The sequence below is a fragment of the Phocoena sinus genome, chromosome 21, assembly GCF_008692025.1.
Source record: "Phocoena sinus isolate mPhoSin1 chromosome 21, mPhoSin1.pri, whole genome shotgun sequence".
Classification (NCBI taxonomy): Eukaryota; Metazoa; Chordata; class Mammalia; order Artiodactyla; family Phocoenidae; genus Phocoena; species Phocoena sinus.
In genome coordinates, this window is record NC_045783.1 from 31,088,104 (window position 1) to 31,102,819 (window position 14,716).

The 14,716-nt window shown below is 37.0% G+C and overlaps 1 protein-coding gene across 1 annotated transcript in view; it reads left to right on the forward strand.

Moving 5' to 3' along the window:
* Positions 1-14,716, forward strand: part of LOC116746886 (disintegrin and metalloproteinase domain-containing protein 5-like) — a 139,523-nt gene that overhangs the window by 48,181 nt on the left and 76,626 nt on the right. The window contains exon 11 of the mRNA XM_032618655.1: positions 11,756-11,892. Coding sequence (XP_032474546.1) covers positions 11,756-11,892 — 137 coding nt within the window. The remainder of the gene's footprint in view (positions 1-11,755; positions 11,893-14,716) is intronic.

A 14,716-nucleotide genomic window follows, 5' to 3' on the forward strand; every position in this document is an offset into this window, starting at 1 on the left:
CAAGTTTGCAGGGCCCCAGGTTAGACCTCATGATCAGGTAGGTCTCTGGCTGTGCTGTGCTGTTGGACAAGGTCCCTGGGCAGGCACTCTTGTCAGTAGGGGCTTCCAGAGTGCAGCCTCTAGAAACTGCACTGCGCATCAGAGCAGGGTCATTGTCCAGGCTTCTGCATTGGGTGGGCCTGGAGGCTATGTTCCACAATTGGGCAGGGTCACTGGCTAGGCTCCCTGCCTGGTTGAATCTGCAGGCTTTGTTCAGCAGTCAGGCAAGGCGATAGGCTGGAGCTGGCCATTAGGCTCTGCTTTGCTGCTAGCTGATACCATGGGCTGGGTTTCAAGGATATCTTTGGTCATTGTTCAGGCTCTCTTATTATACAGGGCCATAGGCTATACTTAACTGTTGGCGGGACTGCTGACTTGGCTCTCTGCTCAAGCATGGCTATAGGATGGGGTCCAGGGCTGGTATGATTTGGCTTATTGCCTGGGCACTCAAATTAGGCAGAACCGCCAACCAAGCTCCCTGGCTAGACAGGGCCACTGGCTCAGCTCTAAAGATGGGCAGAGCCACTGGCTGGGATCTCTGCTCAGGCACTGCTGCAAGCAGAACTGTGATCTGCCAAGATGTGTGCACTGGTTGCTATACACCTGTCCCCCCTCTTCTCCCATCTCAAGCTGATTACCAGTGGTCAAGCCCCACAGATTCCCCCAGGGATCCTGTGAGGTTCGACCTCATTGAACCTCCTAGGAAGTGTTCCACAGTGCTGTGGGAGCTGGATTTCCAGCTTGGGCTCTTGTTTCCTCATTGGAGGATTTGTAGGTCTGGGGGCCCCTCTTGGTGCAGTGCCTGAGGAAGGCAATGTAGTCAGAGTGGAGCCATTCCTCTTTTCTTTCTCATGCTCCTCTTACCCTTCTAATGTGGTCTTTCTTAGTCTGTGCTCCAGGGACATGCTTCAGCCTCACCCCCAGGTTCTGGGATTTTCACAGTGGTGTCTTATTTAAGGATAGTTGTTAGTTGGTCTTCTTGTGAGGGGGACTGAAGTCAGGGATGTCTCCATTTTGATGACATCACTATCTTTTTGTGGGGCATATTCCTTTAGGTTTTCATTAAATGCCCTCATGTCTGTGAGCAGTTTTACTGCTTCTTTCACATTCTTTATTTACCTTGCTTGGACTTCCAGGGCAGTGTTTAATAGAAATGATGAGAAAGGACATCCTTGTGTTGCTCCTGCACTCACCAGTGAAACAGTGTAGGGAAGGAGCTTTCTTTGTGGGAAATCTTTAAATTTAGAAATCAATTTATTGCACGGTTATGGGTATATTCAATTTGTTTATATATTCCTGTGTAAGTGCTTGTGAGTTATGTTTTTCAAGGGATGTGTCTATTTCATCTGTGTAATCAACTTGATCGGTATACATTACTCGTAGTATTCTCTTATTCTGTGGTTGGATCTGTAGTGATATTTCTCCTCTTCCTTATCCTACTTTTAGATTGGTTTCCTGGAGGTTTATCAACTCTTGAATTTTTTCAAAGGACCAAATTATGACTTTGTTGATTCTCTCTGATGTTTGTTTTCTACTTAATTGACTCTTTCTCTTTATTAATTTCTTTCTTCTATAATGTTTTTTTCCTGGCTTTTAAAAACAGAAATTTAGATTATAGATTTATTTTAAATCTTTAGAAACTATAGAGATTTAAAGCTATGAGTTCTTTTTTGTGTAAAATTAGCTGTATTCTAGATATTTTGATGCTTTCTAATTGTTCAAAGTATTTTCTTATTTCCCTTTCATTTCTCATTTGGCTTATGAGATTTACATGTGTGTTGCTAAATTTCTAAATATTTGTGCATTATCTTTTTGCTGACTTTTCATACTTTAATTCACTTGTCAGAGAATATACTTTGTACTATTTTAATCCTTTTTCATTTATTCAGACTTGCTTTATGCCCTAGCATATAGTGTATGTTGGCCTATTTTTTCAACTGTGCTTGAGGAAAATGTGTATTCATCCTGCAGTTGTTAGGTATAGTATTCTAGAAGTATTTACTATGTCTAGTTGGTTAACAGTGTTTCTGACTTTTGTCAACTTGTTCTCTCAACTAGTGAGATATTAGTGTTAAAGGCTCTAATAAATGTGGATTTACCTGTTTTTCCAATTAGTTCTGTCAATTTCTGATTCATACTTGGAAGCTTTAATTTTAAGTGTATAAATATTTAGGATGGCTACATATTTTTGATACATTGACTCTTTTTTTTCATTGTGAAATGTAACATCAATACAGCATCATCAACTTTATGATGCTTGCATGGTATATAAATATTTTCCACCTTTTTACTTCTAACTACCACTACCATTTACCACTTTATACTTAGAGTGCCTCTTCTATAATCAGTGCATCTGTTTTTATTGTTACATTTGTTTTGTCAAATCCATCCTGACAGCCTTTGCTTTCAATTGGAATATTTAGTCCATTCACATTTAATATAATTATTAAGTTTGGGTATAGGGCTACCATCTTGTTATTTGTGTCCCATTTGTTGCTTCTGTTTTTCTCCTTTGATCTTCCTTTCCTACCTTCTCCCTTTTAGTCCTAGTAAAATAGATGTCTTTACCATATGACTGTCTATTGGATGTGCTGTTATATCACTATATGTAAGGGTTCTACAGTACTATAATTCCATTTTACACGTTTCCTTTTTTTGTTGAATTTCCATATATTTACTACTACATATACATAATCCCTGTAATACAATTATGATTTTCCCCCTTTAAATTGTCAAATGCTTTTTGAAGGAATTAGGAAAAGAAATAATAGTATTGTGTATTTCTTTTACTCATTTGCCATTTGTAGCATTTTGCAATCTTTGTGCAGATCCAGATTTCCATCTGGAATCATGTGCCTTCATTCTGAGGAATTTACTTAATGATTTTTTTTGTAGTGTTAGATCTACAGACATTGAATTCTCTTAGCTTTCATTTATTTGACAATATCTTACTTTACTTTATTTTTCAGATTATTTTCACTGGACTATAGAACCTAGACTACCAAAATTTTTCTTTTAGTACAAATGCCACTTTACTCTCTTCTGGTTTGCAGTATAATCTGAAAAGTTTTATTCTCTCATATAATCATCCATCATCCCATTTCATCAGATTCTTATGAAATTTCTCCAATGTTTCTTATGGAAATATAGGCATATACTTATGTTTTACTTTTACAACAGACCATGGCATAGGCTATACTGTATTTTGCCTTTTTATACTGCATAGTTAAATTAAATAATGTATCTGATAGTTTTTTTTTTTTTTTTTTTTTTTTTGCGTTATGCGGGCCTCTCACTGTTGTGGCCTCTCCCGTTGCGGAGCACAGGCTCCGGACGCGCAGGCTCAGTGGCCATGGCTCACGGGCCCAGCCGCTCCGCGGCATGTGGGATCTTCCCGGATCGGGATACGAACCCGTGTCCCCTGCATCGGCAGGCGGACTCCCAACCACTGCGCCACCAGGGAAGCCCTATCTGATAGTTTAAATACGTCGAGCCCCTGTTGGTTTTCTGCTGTCTGGCACTCCTGTTAATTCTCATTCATGCTGTATTTTTTTTCTTTTTGGGTATGGTTATTTGTAATTGCATTTTGGCCATTTAAAAATTATTCATGTAAATAATTTAGAGTCTAGTTGCTCTTACCTTCCATCAGGGAATTTTTGTTTGTTTCAACCAGATGACTGAGGGCACTAAACCAAGGTTATTTTTGACAGACTCAAGGTCGAGAGGAGCAAAAAGTGGGAGATCAAGGCCAGTTAATGTTAAGCATCATTGTGACACTTTTCACTGAGAATTAGAAGAACTACATCCTAGAACAAGGATGAGCTGGAAATAAGACAGTTCTTGCAGAGACATCATGGACCTAGACTCATTTTTCTTTGTATTTCTCCTTTAGTGTTAGTAGGGTTTCTTGAAGATATTGCCTGATGTCTTTTATTAGTGTTGGAAAATTCTCAACCATTATAATTGTACTTCAGATATTATTTTTGTCCCATCATCTTTCACATTTTCTTGTTAGGCTCTAATTAACATATATTAGTCCTTTAAAAGATGCACCATATGTCACTATTGTTCTTTTTTTTAAATTCTTTTTTTGTTCAGTTTGTTTTGTTCTTCAGTTTGAGTATTTTCTGTGATCTTTAATTCTGTTCAGTAATACTCTATTCTGCTATTTCAGATACTCCTTTTATTCCAGTTCTACAGTTTTTAATTTATTTTGTTTATAAATTCCAATGCTTTTGTAAATTTTTCATTTTTAATCTACTTTGTCTTCCATTTATTTTATGTACATCTTATTTTCAAGCTTTACTGAAAAATAAAAATTATATATATTTAGGTTGTATGACATGATTTTTATCAAGATGTAAAATGTGAAGATTTAATCTTTGTATACGTTTTGAAATGATTACCACAATCAAGTTAACACACACATCAACTCACATAGATACCATTTTTTCGTTTGTTTTTTGGTGAGAAACTTCAGATTTACTCACTTACCAGATTTCAAGTATACAATAAGTATTATTAATTATAAGCACATTGCTGTATATTATATCCCCAAACTTATTCATCTTATAAAGATGAAAGTTTATACCCTTTGACCCATCCTCTGGTCACTGACAACGACCACTCTAACTCTCTGGTTCTATGAATTTGCCTTTTTTAGTTTCAACATATAAGTGAGATCATACATATTTATCTTTCTGTATCTGGCTTATTTCACTAAGAATGATGATGTCTTCCAGGTTCATCCATGCCGTCTCAAAGGACAGGATTTCCTTTTTTTTTTTTTTTTTTTGTCTTTTTTCTCTTTATGCATGATTGAACATTTAGGTTGTTTCCATATATTGGCTGTTTTGAATAATGCTGCAGTGAACATGGGAGTGCAGATATCTTTTCAAGATATTGATTTCATTTCCTTTGGGAATATACCCAGATGTTGAGCATCTTTCCATGTAGCTGTTGGCCATCTATATGTTTGCTTTGGAAAAATGTTTATTCAGATAATCTGCCCATTTTTTAATCTGATTTATTTTTTTTGCTATTGAGTTGTATGAGTATTGTATTTTACATATTAACCCCTTTTCAGAGATATGATTTGTAAATATTTTCTCCCACTTAGTAGCCTGCCTTTTCATTTTGTTGATGGTTTCCTTTGCTGTGCAGAAGGATTTTAGTGTGCTGTAGTCCCACTTGTTTATTTTTGCTTCTGTTGACTTTGCTTTGGAGTCAGATCTAAAAATTCATCACCAAAATTAATATCAAGGGGCTTATTGCCTATGTTTTCTTCTAGGAGTTTTATGGTTTCAGGTCTTGCATTCAAGTCTCTAATACATTTTGAGTTAATTATTGTGTATGGTGTGAGACAGTGGTCCAGTTTCATTCTTTTGCATGTGGCTGTCCAGTTTTTCCCACCACCATTTATTGAAGAGACTGTCTTTTTCCCATTTTATATTACTGCCTCCTTTGGCATGGATCAGTTGACTGTGTAAGTGTGGGTTTATTTCTGGGTTCTATATTTTGTTCCATTGATCTATGTGTCTGCCTTTGTGCCAGTACCATATTGTTTAAAAAAATTTTTTTAATTCAGGTATAATTGACATACATTATATTAGTTTCAGGTGTAAAACAGAGTGATTTGGTATTTGTATATATTGCAAAATGATCACCGCAAAAATTCTAGTTAACGTCTATCACCATAAATGTAGAATTTAATACTATTTTGATTACTACAGCTTTGTAGTATAATTTGAAATCAGGGAGCATGATACCTCCAGCTTTACTCTTATTTCTCAAGATTGCTTCAGCTATTTGGGGTCCTTTGTGCTTCCATTCAAATTTTAGGATGTTTGTATTATTTTTGTGAAAATTGCCATTGGAATTTTGAAAGGGAGTGCACTGAATCTGTAGATGGCTATGGGTAAAATGGACATTTTAACAATATTAATTCTTCCAGTCCATGAGTGTGGAATATCTTTCCATTTATTTGTGTCTTCCGCAATTTCTTTCATCACCATCTTCTAGTTTTCAGTGTACAGTTTTTTCATATCCTTGGTTAAATTTATTCCTCAGTATTTTGTTCTTTTTAATACAATTGTACATGGGAGTGCTTCCTTAATTTCTCTTACTGATAGTGCATTATTAATGTACAGAAACACAACAGACTTCTTTGTATTGATTGTGGGTCTAGAAACTCTACTGAATTCATATATTAGTTATAACAGGTTTTTGTGTGTGTGTATGTGTGTGTGTAGTTTTAAGATTTTTCTCTGTATAATATCATGTTATCTGCCAATGGTGACAGTTTTACTTCTTTTTTCCTAGTTTGGATCTCTTTTATTTATTTTTTCTTGCCTAATTGCTCTGGCTAGGAGTTGTATAAAAGTAGTGATAGTTCAGATTCTTGTCTTATTCCTGACCTTGGAGGAATAGCTTTTCTGCTTTTTACCATTGAGTGTGATGTTAGCTGTGGGCTTGTCGTATATGGCCTTTATTATGTTGATGTATGTTTCCTCCACCCCTGAGAGTTTTTAAAAATCATAAGTGGATGTTGGATTTTGTCTGTTTTCTATTCATTATCCTTGTTTCTTGTTTCTTCTTGAAATCTTCCACACTCCTTTTTGTTTTTTCTGCCTTCTGTGGTTTTAATTGCCTTCTGTGGTTTTATATTATTCCATTTTCTCTCCTTTCTAGAACATCAATTACATTAAAAATCTTTAAGCAGTTACCCTAGAGTTTACAGTATACATTTACAACTAATTTTTTTGTAATCTAGTTTGAACTGACTAGAGTAAACTAACTTAACTAAAGTAGGAGAAATTAATCTAGATTGAAAGATTTTTTTAAGGTTACCTGGGATATGTTTTCATCAGGTATGGAAATACATGCAGACATGAAAATGACTGTCATTCAGGAAGAAATTTATCAAACTTACAGTTCCCTAGAAATAAGAAATATGCCATGCCATGCGGAGGCCACATAAGGAAGCACCAGGTTTGGTCAGGAAGCATAGGAGATAGAGGGCAAATGTGGGCAAGAGCCTCTATTGTGGTTTCTTTGGGAAGAAACAGGAGAGACAGGGTAAGCAGGTCTAGGGTTGGCTAGTTTCAGCAGTCCATGATGCATAGAGGCTGTCCTTAGTTGTCTGGTACCTAGCCCTGGTGTGATTTTGGCAGGTGGATAGTGGCCTGGTGTATGTGAGTCTGATAAAGCAGACTTTATCAGACTATCAGGTGGTAGGGTATATGGGCTCTGGATTGATTGGTTTGCATATGAAAGGTGAGTTGTCTACTATCTGAAGTAATTGGATAACCCTAAGAAGGGCAGTCCTCTAGGTTGGTAAGGCCCTAGATATGAAAGCTTCGGAATACAGAAAATGTGATGTTAATAAAGTTAGTCCTGTTGTGGTTTGAAATATGATCAAACCCTTGGCATAATAAGACACTTTTAGGGAGTAGAGCATAAGTTTGGCTAAACAGCATAGAGAACATTTTATTATGAGAGTAAAAAGGAGAAACAGAAGTAGACGTATAAGGAATTCTTGTAGACCAGCTCATAACTAAATTTCCCATTTGTATAACATTAGCCAAGGAAATAGATCTGAAATTTCTGGAGTCTCTAAGAGCATCTTTATGCAGTTGTAAATTGTGTTAAAAATTCTGTATGTGTGTTTCTTGACAATAATATCCTGGTGTATTTTTGGGTAAAAGTGGCAAGTCAGGCAGTTTATGTTGTTGGAGAGTATCAAGCTGATTAGTTTGGTAAAGTATATATAAAGATTGATGGTATTTATATGTACCCAAAGGGAAGAGATGGTTGTAGTCATGGTCAGAGATGCAGGGTGGGAGTAGTAGGAGAAGGGACTGGGGAGTGAGTGGTCCTCTCCCTAGGGTCCAGGGGTTCATGATACAAGGCAGGTGACTCCTAGGGAAAGCAATAGTCTCCACCAGTGTTTAGAATGGCACAGATAGACATGGAGTATAGGGATATATGGTTTGACAGAGGACAAATACGTATACCCTTGTCATGGGCTACACATACAGCTGTTCAGGAAACACTAATAGAGTCCCTAATATCGAAGTAAGAAAACCAGTACATTTCTTGTGTGCAATTTGTGCCTTGGGAGAGGCAGTCCATGAGCCTTCCTGGGGTGGAAGTTTTAGTGTCTGAGGGGAAGTTGTCTCCGTGCAGGATGCAGAGTCATCTCCAACAGGCAGGTCTTAAGCTGGAGTGATGTCATCTGAGGTAATAACGTCTCTAGCAGTGAGTTCCTGGGCCAGGGCAATGTTGTTTGGGGTGTAGTGCTAGGATATCCTTTTTCAGCTGATACCCACTTGAATGAATGCAGGTTTTATTTTTGTGGCTCTGTGGTATTAAAATGGTGCTGAAGTACTTGTGTAATCTGAAGGCAATGTTGGGCCTGTGACTTCGATTTATAAATATCTGTTAACTCAAGGGGCTTGTGGGTGCACAGCGAGCAGAAGTGATATTGACATCTGTGCAGAGCCTGACTGGCACAGCCCAAGTTAGCTGTGGCTGGATCTAAAAGTGTCCAACAGTCTAGGGTCTTGCCCTATTAGGTGATGAGAAGAGTTCTGTTATAAATAGGTTTTAGATTTTATGACCTGATTTTGGTGTATGTGGTTAATAGGAGGTCAGGTTGTTTGCCATTTAAAATATTTATGCCTGTGTTTAGGGCTCCATAATTATGCTGGAGGCAGGAACCCTAATTTAGCCGGTCAGTATGGGCCTTTTGCCTCAGTTGTTGGTTTGGTTGTTGACAGGCAAGCTGGTGAAGTCTTTTGGTTGTAAGGTTTGTATTATCCAAACTCAGTGGCATGTGGGCCTCAGCATTTGCCACGTCTGGCTGAAATAATGGCTTACTTGGAGAATTTGGGCCTCCAGGTTGCAAACCAATAAAAACACTCAGACCAATGGTAATGAGATGAACAGTCAACAGAATGTTGTACAGCTGCACTTGAGAGGCTTTTGTTTTTGTTTTTCATTTGTTTGTTTTTGTGGTGGTGGAAGTTTAGGCTCAAATGGGTCTCATGTCAAATTAGCAGCTGCCTGGACCAGGAGGAAATCTATGGTTAATAGACCTCAGGATGGTATGTACCTGGATCTGGTCTCCAACCCTTATGGGATGGGGCAAGATAAAATATTTACAACAGTAGGGGAGACATAATTAAAGGGACTCATATACAGTGAATCTTTATATACATGGAGGCCAGACATAAGCCCCTTTAAATATAGGGAAGGAAAAGGGAAAAATGTTTTAAAGTTTGTGTGAAGTGTGTGTCAGACAAGGGTCCTTGAATTAAGAGACATCAATAGCTTGGCCCATTTAGGGGTCCATTTGTTGGATATGAAAAGGAATTATTTAAGGAAACCGTTATGTCTCTCAATTGAACCAGCTATCTGGGACCTGTTGGGGACAATGAAAGTTATATTGAATGCCTTTTCCAATAGAGTGGCATTGTGTCTTCTGAGAAACTAAATGTGTTCCTTGGTTACTATTAATATTGTCTGTAACTATGAAGGGAATAAAGTGTGTCCTGGCAAGGGCTTCTGTTTGGTCCTAAGAACTGCTTTTGATCAAAAGCTGGGGTGCAGGAAGGAGGGATTGCTTGAGTTCAAGCAGTCTTCCAGTAAACAAAATTACTCTCTACCCTCTGAAGGTGGACTGAAGTGTCTGATGCGTCAGCTGATTGTTGTTTTCTACCTCTCAGTGGCTGTGGTTGAAGGACAAGCGACCCAGGGCAATATGTGGAATGGAAACTTAGAAACATCTTCATGGGTCAGTTAATCTTCTCCTCTGAACTGTGCTTTACTTGCCACTCCCTCACAATGCCATCTTGCTCTTGGTCCATCAAGTACCAACAACTTTTTAAAAAATACTATTTTTAGAGCAGTTTTAAGTTCACAGCACCATTGAGAAGAAGGTGCATAGATTATCAATGTATCCCTTGCCCCTACACTTGCATAACCTTCTTCGTTATCACCATCACTCACCAGAGGGTTATACTTATTGCAATTGATAAACGTACATTGACCCATTAAAAATCACCCAAAGTTCATAATTTGCCTTAGGGTTCAATCTTGGTGTTGTACTTTCTACGAATTTGGTCAAATAATGATATGTGTCCATCATTATGGTATCATACACAGTATTTTCACTGCCTTAAAAATCCTCTGTGCTCTCTGCCAATTAATTTCTCCCCTCCTCACCTGCAGCCGTGGCTCTTTTGTCTCCATAACTTTTCTTCCAGAATGTCATATAGTTGGAGTCATATAGTATATAGTCTCTGCAGGTTGGCTTCTCTCACTTAGTAACATGCATTTAAATTTCCTCTGTGTCTTTTCATGACCTTGTAGCTCATTTCTTTTTAGTGCTGAATAATATTCTATTGCCTGAAACATGCCACAGTTTATCCGTTCACTTGCTGAAGGACATCATGGATGCTTGCAAGTTTTGGCAGTTATGAATAAAGCTGCTATAAACTTCTGTGCAGATAATAGAAATGTTTCAAAGGAAAACAACAATACCTATTGAGGGTGTATTAGTTATCTATTGCTATGTAACTGATTGTACCAAACCTTAGCACGTGAAAACAACACAGTTCTGTGGGTCAGGAATCTAAGAGCAGCTTAGTGGGTGAAAACAAGATGTCAGCTAGGGCTGTAATTATCTCAAGGTTCAACACAGAGGGGATTTGCTTCCAAGCTCAGTCATGTGACTATTGGAAGACCTCAGAAAAAGTTTCCAAGCTCACTCACGAGGACCTCTCCACAGGCCTACTTCATAACAAAGTAGCTACCTTCCCCCAGAGCGAATGAGAGAGAGAGAGAGACATAGATTCCAAGAAGTCAGTCTTTAAATAACTTATCTTGGAAATGATGACCCATCACTTCTGCTATATTCAGTTAATTAGAAGCAAGTCAGTAAGTCCAGCCTACACTCAATGGAGTGGGGATACACAGGATCATAAATACCAGGAGGCAGGGATCATTGGGACCCATTTTAGAGACTGTATACTACAAAGAGAATGTAGGATTGATTATTAAAAAAAAAGATTAAAAGCATCTTGTTTAAAATAATTCAAAGAAGCGATATAGTGTGGTGTTTAAACTCTATTAGATTTGCTAAGATAGCTGGTATTGTCATTATGTAATAGTATCTTGAAATTAAACTGTAGTGTTACTCATCCATCCGTGTTTAATAATACTTACATAACTAGTACAATTGTGTCTACGTTAAGTATCTTGGATGCATTAATGAATTTTAAAAATGAGTTTTATGCTTGGTAGTGTATATATGTCCATGCCACTCTCTCACTTTGTCACAGCTTACCCTTCCCCCTCCCCATATCCACAAGTCCATTCTCTAGTAGGTCTGTGTCTTTATTCCTGTGGGAAGCAGCCGCATAGCACAGGGAGATCAGCTCGGTGCTTTGTGACCACCTAGAGGGGTGGGATAGGGAGGGTGGGAGGGAGGGAGACGCAAGAGGGAAGAGATATGGGAACATATGTATATGTATAACTGATTCACTTTGTTATAAAGTAGAAACTAACACACCATTGTAAAGCAATTATACCCCAATAAAGATGTTTAAAAAAAATGAGTTTTATATATGAATTTTTGATTATAGTAAGTAACTTTTTATAACTGAATAAGATTCTTAGCTAACTATTTTTCTTTTATTTTCCTTATATTTAGTATTCAGAGGGTTTATCCTTGGAGTCATATGCTCTCAGTATTGTGCAGTTGCTTGGCCTTAACATGGGAATGAGTTATGATAATACTGAGATCTGCCACTGTTCAGGAGATGTTTGCACAATGTCACCAAAAGCTGTGTAAGATCATTTTCTTTATTAAACTATACTTTAAAATTTTTTTTTGTTAGGGACTTTATATTTCTATAACCAAACTGAATTAATTGACAATTATAGAACGCTATATCCTACACTAGGATGCGCATTCTTTTCAAGTGCAGGTGGAACACACACCAAAATAGACCCAGCGCTCCCTCAGGCCTCTCCATGCTTGGGGACATTCTCTTCCTCCTTCCTACCTTCCAGAGTCTGGCTTGTATTTTTCTCTGCTGGCTAGATTGAAGGTACCCTCTGGGGACAAGCCATATGAATTGTGTGATTTTAGTGATTCTATTTAAAGTTAAATGCCTTGATACTGGCATTATACAATATAAGGATGAACAGTACAATTCAAGTTAAAAATGTATCTTTTTTTAATTTAGAAAGACATCAAGTCACAAATAAGTAAAACTATGCTCCACTGAGAGAGAGACTACTGAAGAAAAAGGCTTTTTTAAAATTTTAGTATCATTGATAATACTTTAAAAACAATTTTGAAATCAGGTAGTACAAATCCCCAAGTTTTTTCATCTTTTCCCAAATTGTTTTGGTTATTCTAGGTCCTTTGTAGTTTCATATATACTTTATTATCAAATTTCCAATTTTTATGAAAACTGTTGAGAGTTTTAAAAATTGAAGTATAGTTTATTTACAACATTATGGTAGTTCCAGGTATACAGCATAGTGATTCAGTATATTTACAGATTATATTCCATTATAAGTTATTACAAGATAATGGCTATAATTCCGTGTGCTATATATATACTGTATCCTTGTTGCTTATCTGTTTTATACATACTAGTTTATATCTCTTAATGCCCTACTCTTAACTTGCTCCTCCCCTCCTCCCTCTCCCCTTTGGTAACCCCTTGTTTGTTTTCTATATCTGTGAGTCTACTCCTGTTTTGCATATGTGTTCTTTTGTATTATTTTTTAGTTACCACATGTAAGCGATACCATACAGTATTTGTCTTTCTCTGTTTGACTTACTTCACTTAGAATGATAGTCTCTAGATCCATCCTTGTTGCTGCAAATGGAAGATTTCATTCATTTTTATGGCTGAGTAATATTCCATACCATATCTTTTTTATCCATTCATCTGTGGATGGGCATTTGGGTTGCTTCCATATCTTGGGTATTATAAATAGTCAATTTTGGGAGAGTAACCATTTTAACAATACTGAGTCTTTTAATTCTTGAATCTGGTATATGTCTTCATTTATTTAGGTCTTTAATTTTCCCCAGCAATGTATGGTATTTTACAGTTTAGAAGTCTTGTACTTGTTTTGTTATATTTATTCTTTTTTTTTTTTTTTTTTTTTTTTTGGTACTCGGGCCCCTCACTGCTGTGGCCTCTCCCGTCGCGGAGCACAGGCTCCGGACGCGCAGGCTCAGCCGCTCCGCGGCATGTGGGATCCTCCCGGACCAGGGCACGAACCCGCGTCCCCTGCATCGGCAGGCGGACTCTCAACCACTGCGCCACCAGGGAAGCCCTATATTTATTCTTAAACATTTTATTCTCTTTTTGCTATTTTGAAAAGAACTGCTTTCTTAATTTCATTTTCAGAGTGCTCATTGCTAGTACATAGAAATATAATTTTTGTATATTGACTTTGTGTGCCACAAACTTCCTAAACTCAACAGAAATTCCAGATTTTATTTGTTGATTACTTAAGATTTTCTATAAACAATATCTTGTTGTCCATGAATAAGAACAGTTTTATGTTTTCCTCTCCATCTACTTGTGCGTAATTCCTTTTTCTTGCTTAATTGCACTTGAAATAAATTCAGCCCAATGTGAATCGACCTGGTGAGAGTGGGTACCCTTGCCTTGTTCCCAATCTTAGCTATAGTTTTTTTTTTTTTAAATAAATGTCTTCTCTTCTAAAACAGTGTCTTTTATTCCCTGTAAATTGTGTTGTTTTATTTTTCTTCATCATTCCAATAACTATCTGACTTATTTCATATACCTGTTTCCTGATGCTCATACTTTTTGCCCCTAGCAGGCACTTGGTCTACGTTTCACTACACACCAGTTGCCTAGAAGAGTGCTCGGTAAATGTTTCCAATAATGACCTTTTAGCTCAATATTCTTATTATTTCATTTTGTCCTGTGATGACTGAATCTATGTTATCCCAAATATCTGTGAAGGCACAAAGTAGATAATAAGTAAATTACTTCTTCTCTGTGTGAAATTGTTTCTCAAAGGAATATTCTTTCATCATCTTTTTGAGTGTTGTATTTGTATACACTATAAAAAATCAGCTTTTGAGGTACGATTTGTCCACAATAAAATTTGTACACTTTAAACTTTAAGTGTACAAGTTTATGATTCTTGATAAATATATACAAATTACTGAACCAGTGTCAATCAGGCTATGCAACATTTCCATTTCCACAGAAAGTTCTTTTGTGATCCTTGGCTGTCCTTTTTACCTTCCACCCTACGCCAGTCAACAGCTGATCTGATTTCTATCACTACAATTAGTTTTACTGGCCCTGGAACATTAGGTAAATTGGATGATATGCACTCTCTTTTGAGTGTGCACTCTGTAAGGCTGTAATTTCTCTGAATTATTTAAAATTTTTCTTTAATTAATTGAATATATTTATAATGGTTCCTTTCAAGTATTTGTGTGCCAAATCTAACACCTGGGCCATCTCAGTGTTGCTTACCATTGACTGCTTTTTTATTGACTATGGTTTACATTTTCTTATTCTTTGTATGATTATTAGTAGTAGTAGCATATTGGATATTGTTTGATAGTACAATAGAAAGCCTAGATTCTCATTACCTTCCTCTG